Raw genomic sequence first — 23,273 nt, 5'->3', positions numbered from 1 at the left:
TCTCTGACCTGATCAGTGCTACATTCACCTAGACTAGTGCAGGACCACTGTCACCTGGTTTGTCACATTTGAAGCTGAGTGAGGAAGGAGGCTGTGGAAGGATCGGATCTGGATGTTGTCAAATGTAAACCTGCAGTATCAGGTTGTAGCGGTGGTTGGCCTCGCGGTCAGGACAGGAGTCACTGTGGTGTTGGTGATGGAGAGGTCAGAGGTCAGCTCTTGTCTTGGCAAAGCTCAACATGATATGGAGGGAACTGGATATTTCAGCTAGGCAAGTGGAGATGCACACTTCAACCTGTGTGTCACAGGAAGGAGTTACAGCTGTGTATCATCAGCACAGCAATGAAAATAATTATGTTTATCAGTCATGTGATCAAGAACAGACGATATAGCAGAGGTGCAAAATTCTTTGTTCAGTTTTTTGTCCTTGAAAGTCTTGGCTCCCGATCGGCATCTCAAATGCACATTGCTTCACTTTTTCTCCGTCAGATAGGGGCTTCTTTGTTTTTGCCAGCTCAAGCTTGACCATTAACACTATTTGAGATTGGACCCTCGCTTTCTGCGTCCTTTATTGAAAACAAGTCCTTTATTGACTCCTTAAATTTCCTACTGAAGTTTGTCAAGTTGAAGGGTGAGACAAACCTTGATTAAATATGTTTAGCCAACTATCTCCTCCATTCAGCCATGATGGACATTAGAGCGACGTGCAGCTACAGCTGAATTTTCACAGAGACACAATAATGCAGACAAAATAAATTGCGACACCAATTTATTTGTTCAACAAAATATACGACAGGTATATAAATACAGTAGCTATGTCAAGTTATGATTATGTTTAATTCCTATACTGTCCCTTGATGTTTCAGTTTCTCATACAATAGTGAGTTGTAGGAGGAGAGAGAAATGCAAATAGTTATAGACTTACACAGACAATAACCTCAAGGCATGAATAAATCAAGCGAGCCATTACAAACAACAACAGAAGCAAAGCACAGGTCTTACAATGTTTTCTTTGTTCTATTAAATTGTACTGGGAAATATCAGCTCTCATGAATATTCATGAAGAAATCGTCGAGAGTCCTTTTTTTGTAGAGGATGAAACAACTGGGCTCTCAGTCAGACCATCAGCACCATGTGTCTTACATTTGAGTCCAAACAAACTGCAGAGTTTCATCAGCATCAGGTCCACAATCTCCTCCTCTTCTGATGGCTGTAGAACAGTGAAGAAAAGAAAGAAAAAGGTTAGAAAAATGCTCAAGGAATTGCTAGTCGTCTCAAGCTACCTATAAAGTATCTTGCAAGTTCTCAGGTCTTTTTGTAACATGTACTTGTGAAATCAGAGAATAAAAATGTAACCACAACAAATGGTCACTGTTGACAGCTATGACAAGTAGAAAATCAGACTCGGCATGGGTGAAGTACCTTGTGATGTATCTGCTCCTGACTGAATGCCACTAGGATGACAGAGATGAAGAGGTTCAGCACCACAAAGGTCATGAACACAATGCAGGAGCCAATGAGGAACGCACCAAGCACTGGATTGTAATTCAGAACCTGAGGGATTGGAGGAGAAGTGCAGTAAATAACTGACACTCAGCTGTCATAATCTGCTATGGCACAATGTAACTGTCTCACACTAACCTCTTCATAGTTAAAGATGCCCAGCTGCAAGCTGACCATTGTCTGAGCAGCATCCAGCAGAGTCCGATATGAGTACAGCTTCCACCCATACATCAGATTAGACTGAGAAAAATAAAATTAAAACATCAGGAAGTTCATCTCTATGTTAATATCTACATTTTGATTTTCTATGACAAAAACATCACTAATTCAGTTTCACAGAATAGAGATACAGTATAGGAAATACAGTGACTCCAGTGGTGCATTGATGTTGAGTATGGGAAACCTCTCACAGCAATGGAGTAGGCCAGGAACATGATGGTCATGACCACCAGGAAGCCTGATATGTCGGTCCAGGCCCGCTGCAGCGTGGCGGTGATCATGTGCAGCTTGGGGTTCAGTCTCAGCAGGTGCCACAGTTTGACTGTGGCCAGCAACACCAGGAAGGCAATCAGATAGCCGAGCACAGCGTCAGCCTTGGCCGTCTCATGGAAACTGGCATATCTGGACAAAGAGCACAGGACTCTGTTCTTAACGAGAGAACAGACCCTTGTTTTATTTACTTTTTGAAAAATGTAAATTGCACAATTACAATTCTGTGCTTGGGAAGCAAATCTAAAAAATTCCACTGACAAACTTTCGCTCACATCAACACACAAATTATTGATGTCTGTTCAGCATAAATCTCTATAAAATAGCAAAATGTATCTGACCCATTAAAGTACAGGGCATGTTTTTGTTTTGTTTTTACCAAAATCTATACTCAAATCAATTTGTCAAATGTTATAAATGTCAAAACATTTGATGGATATTGGTAGACACAAATGCACGCAGAATGTGCATAAACTGACAGCATAAAACATATGATGAATAGATTTCTGTAAGCCCAGCTGTTGTTATTGTTATTTATGCTTATTATGAGATGGTGCGAGAAAGAGAAGCAGGTTTTGAATGGAGCGACTGAGGAAATAACAGTTGGCCTAATCATGTTTGCCTAATTTCAGAGTTTAAATTTAATTCAAACAGCTGCCTATTCTAAGATTCTCATTCTAATTATTATTTTCTAATGATATATAAATTAAAATTAGGCTATTCTCCTTGAGGTTAATGGGGTCAGAATCAACTGTGAGGTACATTAAAAAACTATTTGGCAGTTTAGCCTCTTCTTTTGTCAAGGCTAATTAGAATAAAATGGAGACAACACCACTCAATTTAATAATCAACTTATTACTTATCAAATTAAATTGATTATTATTGTTCCTGTGACCTTGATCAGAATCACTGATTGTGAATATCTCCCTAGATTAGAAACCGTAGAGCTATGGCTCCAATTTAGTAATGTCATCAAGATGCGTAGCCTGAAACTGTCTAATTTATCTGAGCAAAACAGTTGCTTTTGTTTGCAATGTTTGCTTTCATATCAAACTGCTCTGTGGCTCTTAATCAACTGCAGGAGTCAGCAGTTACACAGCACCCCCCTCAGTGAGCTTCTCTCCCCTCTTGTGTTTATTTGAATATTAATCAGCCTGATTGATCGGCTGCCTGAACATGTGACATGGTGTCCTCATTTTCTGCAGGTGTGAGTCAACCTACTTAAAGCTTAAAGCCTTGTGAGTTAGCATTAGAATCACATAGATCTACTTAATTTGCACATTATATGTAACGTTCCAGGTTCATAACAGTCAGTTTATTCTCTTGTTGTCTTCTTTATTCTCTGTGCAGATATGATTGTCGTTTCAACTGCACTGGATAATCCATTGATGCAAACTGAATGGTGTCCTATTTTTGTGCGAATAGCTTCCGTGTCCTGGCAATAACTTTAATAATTAACTGCCAACTCCCAGATATAGTGCTTAAATCAATACACTATGAAAGAACTACATACTGTAGTTTGTATTAGAGTGGATGGCTAAAAACATTTATTTGACATATGTTTTTTCTATCAGATTATGCCAGTGAGCATTATTGTTCATGAGAACACAATCACAAAAGCAGTGTTGTTTCTCACTGGTCTTTGTTGCTCTGGTAGTAGGCCATGTCCCGATTCCCCAGATAAGTCCTCTTGATGAAGACGGACAGCGCACTCCAGCTGAGAATGATAATAGAAAGCTCCAGCAGGTTCCACTTAGTCTTGAAATAAGCCCACCTCTGCTGCTTCATCAGCTTCCCCTGTCAGGAGGTGAGAGGAGTCTGTGTGAGAAGGAACTTCTGGGGCAGCACCTTTGTTATTATCGTTAGTTGTAGTAGTATTAAATTCAAAGTATAAGAAGTATCTACCTGAACAAACATGTAATAGATGATGAAGAGGAAATAGATGGCTTCAGAGGCCATGACAAAGACATGAAGGCCACCGGGCGACTGGTAAAGACGCACACTTTGTAGCTCGCTGCGGAACTGGAAAACTCCTGGAAGGATCAGAACGGTACAGACTACATGGCTCTTTATGGTTCAGGTTTCTGTGCAGCTCTCGTAGTTGAATATAGATTACTTACCTATGGCTGCGGTCTCTAGCATGAGTGTGACAATGCAGAAGAGGTTGACGTTGGCATTGTATACAGTGAACTCAACAAAGACTGCTTGGGTGTACACATCAAGCCAGGTGTTGTCAAACAGGTACTGAAGAGTTCTGCACAAACAAAATGTGGATAAATGTTATTCATTTTCTATTAAAGGCTAGTTCATAGCATGTTAATTGTATTATTTTGGACTGTCTTGTACAGATTTGTGAATATGAAAAAAGTGCTTAAAACTGGAAACAAGAGTGTCAAGTCTTTCTTGATGTCATGAAAAGATAAATCTTGAAGCTGCATCATTGAATGGAAGACCTACTTTGTGGAGACAGGGTGGCAGGAATATGGGCACAATTATGTGGTTCATAACTGTCACCACTATAATGAAATGAAGCTAATGTAGAAGCTAATACACATTTACTGAGTCTACAATGTCAGTATCCAATTAATTATCAAAGAAAAAATGAGAATTTTGTTTTAGAATGGATTTGTGTTGAATTGTGACATTCTTTCTATCGTATGTTCATTTCATTCCCTTTGACTATTGAAAGGCCTACCTGCTGGAGTTTTGTGAATCTGGCCCCAGATCCACCACAAACCCCCCTCCTCTGTAGAGCATCACACTGCCCCAGATGGGGAAGGCCTTTAGTTTAGCCTGGGACTGGTACTTCCATGGGCTGCGGAGGTTCAGTGAGGTATTATCAGCCACAGAGCGGCTCCAGCCCGGACCGTAGGAGCCCATGTCCTCCAACTCCCAGGAGTATGGAGCGTGGCAGTCAGGCACAGACTCCTGCATGGAGCGGGCAACGCGACAAGAGCCCTTCTGCACCCTCACCTGGCGAAGACGGGCATTACCCACTAGCTTGGAGTTTCCATCTGTGATGAATCCTGTTACGGATATTCAGGTAACAAAAATACCATACATTTAAAGGAAAGATTAATCTAGCTTAAATAAATCTAGAAGATAAAGAGCCAGGCAATGTTATTGAAGTGTAACAAAGCAGGCAGAAGTATTTCGACCAATTATTTTGGTATCAATAGAGTTGTCAATTTTCAAATGTCGTCAAACTTCTTATTGCGAAACACTTCTGAAAGCCTATAACCTATAAGCATCATCACCACTCTTGAAATTGTATTGTCAAGTTCATTTTCTAGTCTTTTTGGATGTCAGTTTATTCCAATGAGCGCTCAGCTGTGACTACATTTGATTCAATTTACTTGGAGGAGGTGAGGCTAAATTACAATTTACAAACACAATAAATGAATTATCATCAGGTAATTACAACAGAGCTTTAAGATAAGCATGAATGACTTCAGTTGCTTTTTATCTTCATACTAATTCATGTTGAGGTGAAACTGGGAGGAATTTAGTTTCCCTTTTTTCTCTCTTTGTAGACAAAGATTTGCAGATGTTTAAAGGGGGAAAGAGCAAAGCAAAACAATAACTAATAACAGCTGATAACGTCACAGCATAACCTACCTGGGTGCTCTCCAAAAACATTGCTCAGCAGAGTGGTGTTTGCCCAGTTGAACACGTCTTTAGCACTCATGCTGTCTGAGATCCCTCTGCTGAAGCTCTGCCGTATGTGTTGGGTCAGGAAGTATGCATTGGGGTCCCTCTGGCCGTACGCCACCAGCAGCAACATCCACATAAACCCCATATAGGCTGCATCACAAACAAACATCTTACGTATCTCACAATCTATTACACTGCCTCCCATCTTGCTATACATATCAAAGTGGTTCACCTTACCAAGAATCTCCCTAATGAGCGCAAAGACTTTCTGCTCTTTAATCATGTTGTTCCTCATCCTCTCTATGTCGGTGGGCGGTGGAGGCTGATAGAAACTGCATGTGCTGTCCCTTCTGGCTGCTCGCACTGCATCAGGATCATCTGTGAGGGGAATTTTGTACCTTTGCGTTTAGTTTTTCCGCACATAATGTTGGAACTAAATTGGGAAACTGAAAAAAAAAAAAAGTGTGGTAACAGTACCTGGGTTTCTGAGAGTATCATCTATCTGAGGCTCTCCGTACTCCTCCTGATCCACTTTCTTCAGAACAAGAGCGAAGAATGCAGCAAAACCAAGAACCTATGACAGAAAATGTGCAGTCTTCAACACCAGATGCCCCATAATGATATATATATATATCTATGCAATGCTGGGAAGTGTATCCCGATCACACACTGTAACGTTCCTCACCTTCAGAGGTTGGGTAATAAAGAGGCTCTCAAAGAAGGAGACTACCATGGAGATGAGCCAGCTTACAGAGCGGTCTTTCCCGTAGGTCAGCCCATACATCATGGTGAAGTATCCTGAAACGCCGCTGGTTGCGATCACCAGGATCCAGCCGACAAATACAAACCACCAGGGTAGACCCCCCTGACAGCACTTCTTGGCGTTGTCTCCATCGACGCTCTCTGCTGGACTGGGGCTGTGGGCCAGCTGCTCCCCTCCCAGGCTGGACGAGGGGAGGTGGTTCTCCAGGAGACCCTTCATCCCCTGGACTTGCTGCATGGCCCGGTTGTAGCTGTCTGGGTTGGGAAAGCGAGAAGGTCCCAGCAAACCCAGCTCCTTCTCAACATGACGCAGCTGCCTGTACAGATACTGGCTGTTGTTGCTCCTCTTCTGAACCCCATCCACAGTCTTTTCAGGGCTTCCCCACACACTGTTTTCTGTCCACCCAAAAAAATCAATATTATTCAGTTGATATATGAAATTTTTCCAATATATCGTCAAAGAACACATCCAACTGTTAAATCAGTGGTTCTCATCCAGGGGTCAGGACGCCCCAGGGGGTTATGAGATAATTTGGGGGATTTGTGAGATGGTTCCTGGGATAGGAAAAACATTTTTTTTTTACTAAACAAATTTTTTATCATGTCTATTTTTCCTGATTTTTCTCAAATTTTTGCTTTTTTCTTGTGAAATATGGAATTGTTTTAAGCCTCTAGGTCTCCTATGATAGCCAAAAGAAACAACCTGAAAAGGGAGAATCATGCTTTAGTTGAACTGTTCACCACTGTCACCATACTGTTTATATGCACACCTGTGATGGAGTCACAAGTAGGTGTCGCACCACTGAGTCAAATAAACCCTGCAACCATTTAAATGTATAGAGGCACAGAGCATGTCATATTTTGGAACCATGGGATATCCAGGTGGTTATAAGGATACGGTGCAATTTACCTTGTAGATTGACTGCGCCTAAAGTGAGGATCATAGAGCGTTCCTGCTTGGAGCCGTCGGTGTAAAACTCTCCACCTGCGCGGTTCTGCTGCCTGATGATGTCCTCCACCAGAGACAACAGAGTGTTGATGTCCGCCTGCTGGCCGGGCCGAAGCTCCAGATGTGGCAGAGGGCTTTTCATGGCCTTTGAGAGTGACTGGGCAATTCTCTTTATGTCCTAATACAGAGACATGCCACCACATGAAGAGCTACAGACACACAGAATGGAACAGTTATTACTTCCAGGTCATTGATAAGGACTTTTTTTTTTAATTTTACCTTGATCACAGTGTCTGGTGTGATGTCCTTGAGCTCTTTCTGTGGGGAAGAGGTCTGTGAGGGAGACACTCGACCCGTCTTCCCCTTGGAAGTGTCTGGTTTGCCAGTCTTCTCTCGGGGACGAGTGTTTCTGAAGATACTCACGATAAGGAGATTGATGGGAAACATGATGATTGAACTTTGGATTCCGATCATAACCTGTTGCCAGGTGAACTCGATATGACCTGCAACGTAAAGCGGACATGGTGGTGGTGGGTTCGGGGTCATTTAAACTGAATTTAAATGGATTAGATTAAAGGACTGTACTATTGGCATTGGGGTCCTATGTTATTCTCACCTTGATGGGAGTTAAAACCCCAGAACTTTGTTGACCGGTGTTTTTCCATTATTAATATATTTGGGACCCGTTTTGTGCTGATTGATTGCTGCAATGTCTTTGAATGTAACATGAAAATGTACTTTTAAGACGTCAATTGGAAATCAGAGCTGGTTTTGTCACAAGTTGCTTTGATCAAAATGAAACATGGCCGGGGGAGGTGTGAGTTGTAGGGTGGGACAAGATTATTTGTGGGAGATCTTAATGACATCATAGGTTCAAGTCTTACTTTTCTGTTTTCTAGTAAACTAAGCCAGCCTCCCCTTTGAATGGTTTGTTTATAGTTACATACCCAGGTCCATGGTCTGCTCAGATGGGTCTGTAGGGATGCCCCAAAACATGATGCTAGTCAGCATGGTGCACAGCAACAGAGAGAAACAGCAGGACACTCGCTGCACACGGGTGAATGTGCTACAAGGAGGCCGACTAATGACAGAGAACCAGATGTGGCCGTCACGGAAATCCTTCGCTGTCTTCATGAAGAATAGATTACTAGAAAGTATAGGAGAATAAGAAGAGGGTGGATTTAATGAAGTAAGAGTGAGAATGATACAGAACTGAGTCAAATTTCTTGGTAGTTTGTCTTTATGAGACCCATGGCTGCTCTTACCTAAATCTCTTCAAATCCATCTCTGTGGCAACTGGGAACACCTTGTCAAGAGTGCACTCTCCCATATCTATGGCAAGCCAGGAGTTACACAGAAAGTGCCATTTCTGTCCAGTCTCCAGATCCTGCACCATTACTTTGTTGATATACCTGCATGTAAGTTTCAAAAATTATCTTCTGTTCTTTTAGTAATAATGCAAAATATCAAACTAAGCTTTGATTTAATCATCTTTGAAGTTGCATCAGCCCGCCCTGCCCCCTCCCCTGTACCATGCGGGGTGAGCTCCTGAGCTGTCGTGCCACAGCCTGATGCTCTGCAGCTCTCCCAGGGAAAAGGGTGTGGTCAGCAGGAACATGTCCACCCCGCCCCTCTCAAACACGGGCTTCTCAGAGTCTGTCAGGTGGTGTGGCTCACTTTCTCCCTCTGTACCCAGCAGAGTGACTGTCACCTAAAACAAGACATCATGAGTGTAGGTAAGTCAAGATGGCCAGGAGTGTCCAGAGTTGTCAGCATGCGTGGATTGTTGAGCCCCCACAGTGTTCAGTGCATATGTATTTATACATCAAGCTGCCTCACTGTACAGAAACAATGGGTAGGTTTGGTTTCCAAGCTTGAAGAAGGTTTACATCGGAACAAACCCCACTGACCTGAGAGGAGGTGGATGCACCACGCCGATGTCCAGTGCTAATATTCAACATGTAGCGATACTCAGCCAAGGGGTCATTATCCTCAAGCACAGTTATCTTGACCTACAAGAGAATGTGAACATGTGACAACATGGGAAATTCCTAAAATGGTAAACTCAATGACCTACATTAAATGCAATACTATCAAACCTGTGGTTTTGTATATGAATAAACAAATATACTGTATATATTTATATATACAGTATATATATATACTGTATATACATATATATTTGTATATATATGTATGAAATACTGACACATGCACATATGAAAGTGAAAAACTTGCACGTACGTGCATACCCGCTATATGTGTATATATGTGTGTGTGCGTGTGTGTGTGTGTGTGTTTTGCATGTATGTGTGCGTGTCTCAGTGCAGGCATCTCAGTATAAATACAAGGCACAAAATACAAATTTGTTACTGTTGTAGTATCAGGATACAGAACAACAAAAAATACTCAGTGTTATAATTAGATTATATATGGGGTGAAACTTTAGCTGTGAAATAGAAAAAACACTGGTATTTCATGATGGAAGAGTGCCTTCTGGATGGATAAATCTAAGGCTTAAAAAAATATTGGATCCCTTAATTTTTTGTATTGAGTGTTTGTGATTTTTTTTAGCAACCCTTCATGGGTATGAACATACTCATGCTCTGAAAAACATATTTCAATATAAATAAATAAGTGCATCTTCATTCACAACAGATTGCTCATTACATATATTCTTTATTTTCAATTTGGTGCTTTGTCCTATTCTTTATTCTGGCTGGCTTGACACTGCTACAGTTGAGGCTGTGAGCTTTTTATGTGATGTTATGCTATCTTCCTGCTTCTCCCATAATGATCAATTTGATTGCAGCCTCTGTTCAGACTAGTGTCTCTCCGCCCACACCACTGCGTGCAAACCACACCACCTCACTTGGCAATTTTTCATATGCTGTGGGAGAGAATTATCCTGCAGTTCTCACGATGAAGTCTTGAACTAAAAGGAATGGAAACTAACAATGAAAAATCACCAGTGTACTGGTGTCAAGCCAGCCAGCGATCTCTCTTTTCCACAGTGGCCTCTTCTTTCCCTGCCTTGCATCTGTACTGAGATGCCTTCCAGATACATTGACACACACACACACACACACACACAGTATTGAAACTCTTTATTGAGACTTACCTTAGCCGAGTCCTGGATGTCTTTCCTGCGCGCCCACACAACCACCAGCAGATAAGCGACAAAGATAGCCCCCACAAAACACACCACCACAGGATTGTTAGTGAAAGTGGCAAAAAGCTCAGCAGTGCGCGACACATCCACCAGGTTAGGCATGACAAACACAGAGCTCCCAAAGAAAGTTAAGTGGTTACAGAGGCACTGAGTGACCAACGGTGTGGTGAGCGGGCCAACCTGTAGAAAAAAAATCAGCCGGTTACACTTTACAGCTCACTTTTCAAGGATGTAGTGATGGGACCGCTGTGGCTGTGTGTTGAAGTTGCGCTCACTCTGCAGCCATCTTCACTCCAAGTATTCTCGGTCTCATTCCAGTACTTGCACTGGGCAGCGATGGACGTGACAGAGACTGTGGCGTTGACGGATTTGACCCCCGCCTCCACAATGGGCTTCACAACAAGATAATGCACTCCAGCTTCTCCTGTTCTATCTTTGGGGCCCAGCACCCAGGTATATTTTTCCTCTGTATCAAAATGACAGATATGTTTACATACAAACACACATGCAGGTCTACATGCGTTTAGCTGATCCTCTTATCAAGAGCAACTTGAATGAATATGCAGGTAGGGGTTCACTGTCTTGCTCAAGGACACTTTGTCACATCACATAGCAGTTGATAGCCACACATTGGCTGTCGGGGGGATGGAACTTGTGACTTTTTGGTTACAGAACGGTGTCTCTATCAACTAGTGAAACCTAAGTGTATTGACTGGAAAGAGGGTCCCGCCTATCTTTCCATGTACCTAAACATACATAAGGAGCCAGGATACGTTTCATGGCAGGACAACCAAAAGACAGCCATTTCATGTCATCCCTTATTTCACACACACATACACACACACACACACACACACACACACACACACACACTCAAAAATTGTCTGTGAACGATTTAAATGTGACTTGGTTGTTCTAACATTACCTTCTCTGGCATTCTCTAGAGGGAACTGAGTGGTAGCGACGTGATTCTCTTCACTGGGATAATCTTTATATCCCAACAACAGCTTGAAAGGAATGTCCTCAGAGGGCTCCATTTTCAGCACCAGTGTTACATCAGGTGAGGGAACATGAATTATTAATGTGCTGAAGTTGCCCAAGTCCAGGACTGTGCTGTTCTCCTGACCCACATCAAGCCTTGGTAGGAGAATCTGAAACCCCCAGAAAACACAGTCTTGTACATAGAATAATAGATAAACCAAAACCATTATTTTGAACAATTTTGAACAACCACTGCACCTACTAATAAGTATTTGAATTGTTTTTATTACATATTTGAGGTTAAATCTTTAAGAGAGAGATTACCTCTATCTCATTAGGCAAGTTCTCAATAGGAACGACTGTGCCATTCGCTCTGGTGAGAGAGACGGATCCTACAGCGCCAGTGATGTTTTCCTTGCTCCAAGAATACGGATTCTTCTCAAAACTCATCATCTGTAACAAGTAATGACAAGGAAGTTGGGGTAAAAATGGTTTGTAGGCATAGGCTGTTCTCTTTACATAAATTTAAAAAAAAAAAAATCAATCAATCAATACAAAACAATGGCTCTGAATCAAGCTTTGGCAAACTACCGCTGATTGGATTTTGACAAAACTTGGGGGAATTATATATTTTATTACTGTATTAGAATGTTTTCAAAATTGCACTGATTGGCCAGAGGGGGGTCTGCATCATTTGTGGGGGGCGACAGTTTACTGTTGCCTTGTTTGTTACTGGAAACAGGTCCTAAGGTGCACAAACATCAGCCAAATCTTGGCTTGATGTGGGCTCTATAGTTAACAATATGGAAAACCATATCACACTGACAAGAACTATGTAGAGCACTGGGAACACTCAAAATCAGTCCAGAGATACACTCACAAACTTCAGGCTCCATTTTCAATTGTTAATATACTGTATTAATTGGTTTTCTTAACTATTTGTTTTCTAACTTGGAGTTCCTTCAGACTTCATTGGAAGCCTGTATACTGTGAGATGTCTCACTAATATAATATTGTTATATAAATGTGACACATTCCCTCCAATGTGCACACACTTACTCTCACATCCACTGGCTCCTCTGGAGAAAGGACATTAGCAGGCAGTGAAGGGAAGGAAAATCTGGAGGAGGTGTTCTTCTGGACATTTATATTCTGCATCTGCATGGCTTCTGGAGACACTCTGCAGAAGGCAGAAGCAAAATAAAAAGATGCTGAAAGTTTACACTACCTTGTTTTATTCTCAAGTACATACTTTAGCAAGTCTCAAATATCTCTTACCTGTTGACATACACACTGATCTGACCAGTGTTGATGATGGCAGGGTCTCCGTTGAGCGTTTTCCCATTCAACAATGCACTTTGAACATTGCTCATTCCAGTAAGAAGAAAATCTGAGACTTTTTTCTGAGGAAAAACATATTGCATGTTCAATGAGGGTGCTGGAGGGCGGAGGAAAAACAGAATAATAGTGTTACCAGTCTCAGTGAGAGTTGTGTCCTTACATTCGATGAAACATTCAAGATATTACTGGCTGCCTCGACGATTGGCGCAGCTGCCTCCACCACTTCTCCGTCATCCCCACCATCCTGATTAACATTGATGGAGTTGAGGGACGAGCTCAGGTCTGCCAACAACGAACTAGCTTCTTCCTGGAGATAAAATGCAATAACAGACAAGATTATGGTTGATCTGTTTTCCAATCTTCAAAATAGTGGATGAACAAATATTCGAGAAAGCTTCCAAAGCACTTATTTTAATTTATTTTGCAAGCATTTTTTCCACTTTTGAGGTTGTTCTAAGGTCCAGGTTGTGACAGTGGTTAAAAATTCTGAAACCACTTTCAAATAGCCTGCTATTCAGGTTACTGTTACTGTCTCACATTCTCCTGCTGAAGATAGCGCTTGGCTGCAAGTCAAATGCAAAAACAAACTGTCCCAAAGTCAATCAGGCCAGTAAGATCATCAGAGAGAAATAACGTCAACTCCAGAAAATGGCCCATAAACAATTACCTTATATCCCCCCTTTATTGCCTTATGCCATAAGATCAGAGACTTTAACTTCAGTCTTCAACTAAACTAAAGCATACGGATATACCGCTTTCCTAACCCAAAAGCTCGAAAACTGTTATTAGTTTACTCTCAAAGTGTTTAATTTGTTATGATGAGCCATATTTTCTATGAATTTGTACTTAATACAAAGGACAATAAAGTATTCTCCAACTTTATTTTATTTTATCCTATGTCCTATTCTAAACTTTTACAAAGGGCTGTTTGTATTGCAATCCCTTACATGTTTCCTGAACAAAGTGGACATTTGCAGATTTTTATTTTTCTCATTTAACAGACAATTTCAAATCTATTTCCCCCATATTTTTGACAGCGTTCTTCAATACATCAATTGTTGATCTAATTGTATGCACTGTACTTGAGCAGCGGGACTGAGCTCATCTGATCGCTGGGTGAGTCCTGCCACGGCTCTGGCCGTCACTTGCACTTCCTGAGTCGTGTTGCTGGGGGAGTCCAGCAGGACAGTGGTCATTTTGGTCAGCATCTGCTCTCTTAGCTGAAGAAGGAACCGTGAAAACAATAAAAGTTGTAAGCCTTGCAAACATCACAACAATATACACTGAATATGATCTCAGCCTCTATACATTCAACCCCATCGCTGACCGCCTTCCAGTACCTTCTTCCTTGCATCCTTCTGATCTTCATTAGATTCCATATTCAGCATATCAGACACAGAGGTGAATATCTGTCCTAGAGCTTCGCCAGAAAGCAGGCCTTGCTGCTCTAACTGGGTTACAGTATCTTCCACCGCCGACTGGAGAGCCTCCACTGAGTCACTGGAGTTGCTTTTCCGTACCTTGGGGAAGATAAATAACCACACAGTCTGAAGTGAACATCCTGTTTTCCTGATGTTAAGTTCTATGCCAACTTCTTTTTTTAAGATACATGATTACTGGCAGATGACAAACCTGAGTGGCGATAGTTGTGGTTGTCTTCTTGTATCCATTTTTCACCGTCACCACAACAGACAAACTGTATTTGTTGTTCTTATCTCCGAGAGGGAGGAAGACAGACTTTACTTCATTTGCATAACTGCAGCGCAGATGTTTGCCTGAAAGACAAGCGAGACAATTTGGTAAAACAGCCATAATGACTTTTCACTTATTTATCTGCATAAGAGTTGCAAAACAGCAGCCAAAGCATCAAAATTAACCTCAGACACAAATTTTTTATAGAAAAGAACATTCTTCCAATGGTAAGCCACCATCAATAGAGTCACTTTACATTTACATATTTAGGCATTTGGCAGATGCTCTTATCCAGAGTGACTTACAATATGCCCAGCAGCAGGATAAGCTTAAATCCCTGTATCACCAACATTAAATGCAAACAACAATAACGTGCATAAGGGCCAAGACAATGTGCCTGAGAGTAAATTAAAAACTTTTGTAACATCCACAAAGAAAGTACCTAATAATTAAAAAGTGCAATGTGCAGAAATATGAGTCAAAAATGAGGTGACCTCCTAAACGACCTCAATACTGTTTTCAGATCATTTCCTAAAGATGGGGCAGCCTTCACTCTCCTCAGCAACTACTATCTTTCTACAGAGGAACTTTTCTTTGTTCTCTCCTCATTTTCACTGACTCGAGACTTGAATTGGTCTCTTCTCTAGAGCCTGCTCCATTTCTAACCATTTCCAATCACTTCCAGTTCTCCGTTACCCTTATTCACGTCTTGGATCGTCATTTTATGCCCTGTGTTCTGCCTCCCTCTCTCCACTAACCCTGCTATCCTGGTCTCACCTTACTGTCTCTAATCAACACCTTCTCATCTACTGCCTCTCCACCCTTCTTCTCCCTCACTCCTTTCACCGCACTCCTTCTGTCTTTCCCCTGACTTCACCACTCTCACATTTCTGTCTGCCCTCTCATTTTCTCTTTCTTTCTCTGTCTCCTTTCCTCCAGACCCACTGGTTCCTCCCCACCGGCCCTTTGACTGTCTCAGACCTTGTGAATCAAGTGAATAAAGCCGACTCGCCTCACTCATCTATCCCTCTCACTTTCAGTCTCACCTCTCCTCTTTCTCTTTATCTGTCTTGGCTGCTTAAGCAACCTGCTACCATTTGAAACTCCAGTTAAAAATGGAGTTGCTTCTAACACCAGGAAACTTCGGTCTACCTTCTCCTCCTCTCTCCCTTTCTTCCCTCTATCTTCTCCTCTGGCCTCTCTTACCCTTTCTTCTTACCCTTTCTTTCTGATTTTCTTTACTTTGAAAGAAGGCATTTTTATTTGTACAGATGTGAATGAAATACAGATTCTCATACAAACATCCTCACCACTGTCTGTTTTGAAGCAATAAAGACAGCCTGTGGAGCAGAAGGAGCTTGCTTTGCAGCTGATGTTGAAAGCATCCAGCACTGTTCCTGACAATGGGGAGATGCTACATGAAGGGGGGCTGGGGGTCGTAGGTGGGCCAGTAGTCACTTCTGAGGCTGCAGCTGGTTCAGTTGGCATGGCACCTGGTATCAGAATAGTGTACCTGGCAAAGCCCGGCTCATTCTTGCCTGCAAAAAAGATGCATTTTTAAATCAATTTATTATATTTTTGCAAGTCAGAGGATGAAAAAGAGAGGCGAGAATAATTTGTCATCAAGAGCCGTTGGCCAGGAAATTCTTAAGGGCATAGTTGCACATTGTCAGGCTCAGAACTGTTAGCAGTACAATGGAATTAAGTTCATTTGGATGTAAAAACTCAGACATTGATTCTGTGACTCTGCTGGGTCAGTCCCTCATACAGTGCCTATGAATGTTATACACTGTATGTCGATAACTGGGACATGAATAGCAAATACTTTTTGTCTTGTTAACAATGGAAACATCTCTACAGCATGTCTTTAACTCTCATGGTGCTGTGTGCTGAAAGTGAAAGATATTTCAGTTTTAGCAAACAAAGTTCTGGGATTCTACCATCATATGACAAGTGTGGAAACCACAACCCTGATGCTTACTCATGCTTACAAATATTGATTAAGCTGTACAAGATCATTGGAATATTGTATATTAACTTTATATATGAATATATGTTCTTAATGTTTTATTCAAAGAAAGACAAAAAATAGATTTGTGTAATGTAAAAAAAAAAAGTGCTTTGTTTCTGAGTAGGAGAAGAGAACACACCATAAGCAATCACGGTGATGTTGTCTAATGCATCCTTTGCATCTATTAGATGTTGGCTATTCACTGTGTATTCAGTGTTACCATCCTGCTTCTCAATAAGTGGCCTTCTTCCTGCACTGGTGTAACAGTCTTTGAGGTCACCCTATAGGGGGTGGAAATCATCAGTTAATAAGCTGTAATGTTTTATGATAGTTCTTTGGCACATGAATGGTCTGCCAGAGTTAAGAATCCATTAAAGTGGAGTTTCGGACTTACTGTCAAAGGTTTGGGGTCCTCAATATACCAAACTATGTCTGGGCAGGTTGTCACGCAGGTCAGTCTTAACTTTACATGGTTGTTCACATTTATCGAGCTGCAATTATCACAGCTGCAAGAGTGAAAGTCAATTTAAATCATACAACCATAATCTAATCCAGTTATCCTAATTATTTAGAGTAATGAGTCAATTGGTAAATTTAGTTAATTTTCCTTGGCTAACCAAATGCCTGACTAAATTTAGACGTCTTAATTGCATGAGGTTGTTATCAACCTATTTGCAAGAGATTATCAACAGCACCTATGAACACCTGCAAAATAATTATTTTGAGGCTATATGAATATTTCATCTGAGTGGCCCCATTTTACCTGATGGTGACATCTGTGAATTCCTCTGGAGTAACAGTGATGCATTGAGAAACTGAAGTAAGGTCAACCCATTTCCTAAACCAAGTCGTTTTCCTCACAGTTAAATTGTATTTGAAAATCTCAAATGGATCTGGAAGGCAGTCTTTCTCAATGACATGAGTTTTGTCCTTTGTCATGTCTTTGCATTTGCAGTTTCCTTCTGTATGGATAAAAACAGAGGGAACTCTTTAAAATAGAACCACAACAATAAACCTACAGTAACGCTCTTATAAAAGTTACACACTGAATCATCATTATACTCACTGGAATAATGCTCTCAAATAGGGAATTTATTAACTTTCACATAAACATTTTGACCCCATTGGGTCTTCATCAGGACACTGAAAAAACACAATTACTCCTTTACTTACTACTCCTTTACTACTCTTTATTTATTCTCTCCTCTTATACACTTTATCTCTTTTTATTTGTTTTTTTATTTATCTTATCCTGTATCTCTTATCTAATGTCTTATATACCTACTGTGTAAAGCACTTTGTATTGCCTTTGTGCGTGAAATGTGCTGTATAAATAAACTTGCCTTGCCTTACATAATCTCTTGTCTTGCAATCTCAATACAATCATGTCAGTCAGATTCAAGAAAGTCAGTGCTGCTTCTCTGTGCTTCAGGGTGACTTTTATGGAAGTGTGCATACTACAGCCTATTTTGAATATTATTACTATTATACCATATTGGATGTACATACTTACATTAGTTACAGTTATAACTATTATAAATCATAAAATGGTCAAAATGAATTGCTGTGCCACTTACCACATTTCCATTCAAATGTGTTCCCTTTGCTGGTTAATGATCCCGTTCCATTTACCCCCAGTGTGACACTCTGTGTGTAGTCAGCCACAGTGTCTGGAGTAGCAACAATTTTCAAGTCATAAGATCCAGGAACTCTCATATTACCTGTCTGAAGATGAAAACGTCAGCACAATAGTTTGGGTTTGCTATAACTGAATTATTTAGAGACCTATTTATACCAATATATGAACAATTTACATTCCATTTCTTACAATAATTAAAAGTCAGGGAAAATACATTTGAACAGTGCACAAATCATCACTATCTGCTGATGATGTCCTACATACTGCGTTTCCATGGTCATCCAGTGAAAAGTCAGAGTAATTCTGGCAAGCATGTAGTATGGTCTCCAGATCCACGTCCACGTCAACGGCAGAGAAGACGTTCATGGCTCGTAGTTTCACATTTAAAGGTCCTTTACCAAAACAGTTTGTATTTAAGAGTATTCATAACATTTACTGTTAGTGATTGTTTTCATTTTTATTATAGTATGGCTTAAGATTTGGTTACCTTCAATTGGGTTGGAGAAATTATAAGCCTGTAAACTGCCATTCAGCATGTCTCTGGTGTCAGAGAGAGAGTCGCTGCCTCCAGCCAGAGAGAAGAGGAGCTGCACTGGGGCTCCTCGCTCCAGGGAAACACCGATGATGAGATCTGCAGAGTCTGGACACTCGCCTTCCTCTGCTATTACTGAGGCCTGCAGGCCTGCAACGGGCTCCAGCAGACACACCTGCAGCTCTGTGGACGCTCCATGGGTTGTGACCCTGTTAGACGCATGCAGAGTCAGATTGTGGCAGCCAAGTCCAAGCTGCTCCACCACCTTGGCACTCACTGTAATATTGAGGAGGGTGGTTCCTCTGTGCACTGATGAATTTGCAACCAAAAGGTCCCCATTTTGGATTCTGTAGGTCACATTTGTACCTATATGGCAGCAAAAGAAAATAATCTAATTATTCAAGAATTTGCTCATAAGTGGGACAATTGGAAGTGTTAATTTTTCAGCTACCTGATCTACTCACCTGCCTCTACATCAACCTGGATTTGAAAAGGGCTGCCGTAAAGGGCTCTGCATTTAGTGCCATCTGTTGACAGGTTCCTGCTATAGCACCTGATGACACCAAACTCTCCAACGGGCTCCTGGATGGTTATGGCTCTCTGAGCTGTAACATGCCAGTCACTGGTAGTGCATTCCACTCCAACCGTGAAAACACCTGGATGGCTGAATTTGTGAATCACACTGCTCTCCAGCCTGGGAGAGAGGTAAAGTTAAAGTTTAAATGGAATGGAAGACATGGTAGATATAGTCGGATCCAAGGTGTCAGTGAATATATGCATGCACCCTTTTAAGTATTCCCCAATGGGTTGTTTCTGTAAATTAAAATATATTCTTATAAGTGTCCGTATATAGATCCAGTGATATCTGTCTATCTAACCCATCAACAGTCTCTACAGTCTCTAGCAGATAGTAGACCACAGTTAAATGTTTTGCAAAGTACTGCTCACTCCTCTGGGCTGTATGAATCAATGATGTGGCCGTCTCCAGCATTCAATGTGCAGGTGAGGTTGCCCTGGAATGGATGAAGGAGCCACTTCACAGTGATGGTGACATTGTCAAAGACAGCAGCCAGTTTACTCATCAGCAAGTGGAGTCCTGAGAGAAAGAGCAACCGATGTGTGTGAGTCATGGACTGATCTGTGACTGTCATTTGATTATAATCACCTGTTAATTTATTACAATCACCTGTTATTTTCCTACCAAGATGGCTGTGTGGTGATGTAACAGAATACTATGAATTAGTACACTGATTAAATAGTTATATCTTTCTGTACATTCTGCTCAATCTAATAATGACATGCAGTATCTGAGACAGTAAAAAGCTATGTATGGTGGAAGAGGAAGATAGTGGAAGAAAGCAGGGCAAAGTGTGGATCTGACCGTCTTTGCAGCGGTACTCCACAGACAGGTAACTTCCCAGCGCAGGGCACGGTTCACCAAAAGAGGTCAGATCTGCTACAGCCTGGCAGGCTTGTAGTCCGTGGCAATGGCCTGGAATGGCACACAAATAAAGTGGGTGATGACCTAGACTCTTGTCAAACCTATTGATTGTAGTGACCTTGCTAATATTGTTTTTATAACATCTTAAATTTCATCACAATTCATTAAAATAATCTCACTGGTGTTTCAATAACCTTCTAATGAGAGGCTCTTGTATTACACTAGTACATAAAATGTTAGCCGAGGAGAAAATACCAACTATTTGCTTGCTAAATGCAAAAGCCCCTCAACCATAACTAATCCCAGACTGACATGAATGTGAGAGTAAATTTACCCCACAACCCATCTATTCAGTTCAGGAAGGGATTTGCCTAATGTCTTTTCTCCCAGAGTAATCCTCGTGTCTACAGTCATAGGACAGGCATGGTTTTTGTGTTTAACACAAAGCACAAAACAAAGACATCTTTTGTGGTGATTTTAGGTAGCTGTTAAGTAGCTGGCTTTCCATTAAAGCAGCTTCTAAGCTAACAGATATTTTAGTATGGAGCAATGATCTATATAAATAAACCAAAAAACAAATTATCCATCTTTCTTACCCATTTGCAAAGAAGCAAGTCAAATAAATGACTCATTACAGAAGTAACCATATCCATCAAACATACATTTTGCTATATTTGTATTGTACCCACTATTATGTTGATTGAACATAAGTGCAAAGATGACAGATTCTACATTTAACATGAATAAAAAATACATAAGACTAATGAAAAAATGTTCAGTTGATGCTTTATAATACCTGTTACTGAATCTACAACATCGATCCAGCTGCACTCCTCCTGGGCAGATGTCGGTGAGGCTGTAAGTCTGGAGCGGCAGTAGTGAACTGTTTTACGGCCATAGAAGCTGTCGTCTATCTCTATAACTTGACCAGAGCCACATTGCAAAGTAGCATTTTGCCCGTCGCACGCAATGGATCTCCCAGAATCTGAGAAAAACAGATGCACAATGTTTTAAGCTAGCAATAGCAATAGATTTAATACTACACACACACACACCATTTAGAATAATTTAGAAACGCATACCAAACTGGCATATGAAGTTCAATTCCTGGCTACAATTCCCTGTTGCTTCCCATTGGAAGCCTGAATGTCTCAGGATGTATCCACAGGCTGCTTGTGCATCTGGGCTGTTCACCCAGTTATTATAGCTGATATCTGAGCCATCCAACCAGGAGAGAGAACCTGAGAATAGAAAAAACATTTACAACAATAATTCATTTCAGTGATGAGACATTAATGACACTTCTGTTTTCTATTCTTGTATTCAAGCAATATGATGAAGAAAATATTATCACTACAGATTTTAAGGAAAGGGTCATTCTTCCACTTCTTCTCATGGGGGTCAGCAATTGTTAGAGGTGCAATTGAGGGATGTGTCATAAAAAAAACAAGAAGGCAATCTAGTGAATGAATGATAAAGACTGACTCTTTGTGTAGGGAAATAAAGGAACATTTGTAAATCAGGCCACTTGACAGCAAGCCCATTGAAAAGCCCAAGTGAATGAGAAATATCTGTCATCATGCCTGCTGCTTGAGGGAGATATCCAAATGTGCCTGCCTGCTAACAATAGTCAGTAAACAAACACATTACAAATCTCTGAGATGGACATCCAAGCTGCCTAATGAGATAGTTGCTGAGACAATAATCTCTATATTCCTGAAATGTATCAATTTTGTTGTGATATAATCATAGCTCACCGAGATTTTGAAATTTGGTCTTCATACATTCTACAAAACACAATTAGCTGTTGAAATGGCATGGTGCAGTTCATTTTTAAACCGTTTCTAAAATATATTCTTGCAACTTGCAACACATTGATTTATTTTGCTGCTTGTCTATAGCCATATCATTACTATGAAATACCCATGAAGGCCCAAAGAATCTGTATAAAGTCAATGGAGGTCATGAAATGTTTCCTCTGGTTCCCTGGTCCGCCTGCCCACTCACCCTCCGCAGCAGCAGAGTCGAGCGTCAGGTTGGGAGAGGCCGGCGCCAGACCGAGCCACCAGTCCCTCTGCGGCTCCAGGTGCTTCTGAAGGAACTGCTGAGTTTCATCGTTCAGGATGAAGGCGAGGTGTCCTCCGCCCCGCTCGCACCAACCCTGGGCGCTGAGCATGGAGCGCTGCAGACCCACAAACTCATAGCAGGAGCCGTCGAAGCCCTCCTGGTACTCTGGGCAGGACAGAGCCTCCGTCTCGACCTCGGCAGAACAAGTCCGGCTGAGTGAGAGAACCGTCAAAATCAGCATGGGAAAAGCAGAGCTGTCCATCTCTATCTTTGTACCTGTACACTGTTAGACTCAGTCTGGTAGCATCATGTCTTTAAAGGACACTGACGTCAGCAACTCTGACTCTAATCTGCCTTTTAGGACAATTTCTGACATTAGGATGGCCTCCTGCATGGCGGCCTGTCTTTGTTTTGTCTACATAACTCTTGTGCATGAACAAAGCTCAGGCCTGTAGTGAATAGGGAGGAGAGCCCACTGTCAACAGCCTCTAATTGCTTCTCTGCCTCCATTAATGAGGCACTGCACAACCTGCAGAGAGAGATAAGCTTTACATTTAGACCCATTATACCTTGAAGATGTCAATCAGAACTTTAAAAGTTAAAAGAACATGCTGTTTTTAACCCAGAGGCTTTACACATCTGATTACCCTGTTGTTGTTGAGACTGATATAGAGTCTTGAAGTTTTTGGGTGAGACATTGCGGGCTATGTGTAAACGTAGGTATGTGTGCAATGTCTGTATAGTGTCAGTGTTATGTAAGTGTAGTGGAGTATAGTTGTAATCAATGCCAGTGCATCTCACATCGTTGTTGAGTCAGCTCTTCTCACCTGCAGGCTTTTTTTGCACTAAATCCTATCTGGTCAACCAGTTACAGTGTTTACTGGCCAAAACAGTCCAGTTTGTGGGAAAAGATGAATAACTTTGAAAAGCTCCATTATTAGAGTTCACTCACAGAAAATATTCACACACCTGCATGTGTCCTAAATTTGACCTCACAGAAAAGATTTACAAGACTTAGGCTAATCAAGGATTCATATTCA

At 41.3% G+C, this 23,273-nt stretch overlaps 1 protein-coding gene across 1 annotated transcript; it reads right to left on the bottom strand.

Annotated features, from left to right (window-relative positions):
* Positions 1 to 1,011: 1,011 nt before the first annotated feature.
* On the bottom strand, positions 1,012 to 22,495 carry LOC139920108 (polycystin-1-like protein 2). The gene is made up of 41 exons (XM_071910036.2): positions 22,174 to 22,495; positions 21,249 to 21,407; positions 20,963 to 21,151; positions 20,107 to 20,217; positions 19,674 to 19,821; positions 19,190 to 19,419; positions 18,681 to 19,091; positions 18,458 to 18,585; positions 18,132 to 18,279; positions 17,318 to 17,516; positions 16,949 to 17,060; positions 16,694 to 16,835; positions 15,854 to 16,081; positions 14,484 to 14,626; positions 14,192 to 14,371; positions 13,934 to 14,071; positions 13,012 to 13,158; positions 12,789 to 12,913; positions 12,570 to 12,690; positions 11,835 to 11,963; positions 11,455 to 11,680; positions 10,783 to 10,995; positions 10,479 to 10,744; positions 9,268 to 9,369; positions 8,890 to 9,068; positions 8,623 to 8,769; positions 8,305 to 8,504; positions 7,637 to 7,860; positions 7,319 to 7,535; positions 6,332 to 6,804; positions 6,124 to 6,220; positions 5,884 to 6,024; positions 5,611 to 5,796; positions 4,688 to 5,018; positions 4,113 to 4,246; positions 3,898 to 4,025; positions 3,629 to 3,789; positions 1,914 to 2,124; positions 1,642 to 1,743; positions 1,423 to 1,554; positions 1,012 to 1,210 (listed from the first exon to the last, which is right to left on the bottom strand). Exons 1-41 carry the CDS (start codon positions 22,493 to 22,495, stop codon positions 1,058 to 1,060), a joined length of 7,533 nt encoding a protein of 2,510 aa, XP_071766137.2. The 3' UTR covers positions 1,012 to 1,057.
* Between the last annotated feature and the right edge of the window lie 778 nt (positions 22,496 to 23,273).

The sequence above is a fragment of the Centroberyx gerrardi genome, chromosome 1 (genome assembly GCF_048128805.1).
Source record: "Centroberyx gerrardi isolate f3 chromosome 1, fCenGer3.hap1.cur.20231027, whole genome shotgun sequence".
NCBI classification, from domain to species: domain Eukaryota; kingdom Metazoa; phylum Chordata; class Actinopteri; order Beryciformes; family Berycidae; genus Centroberyx; species Centroberyx gerrardi.
The sequence above is the reverse complement of the archived record's forward strand: the minus strand, read 5'-3'. Positions and strand labels throughout refer to the sequence as shown.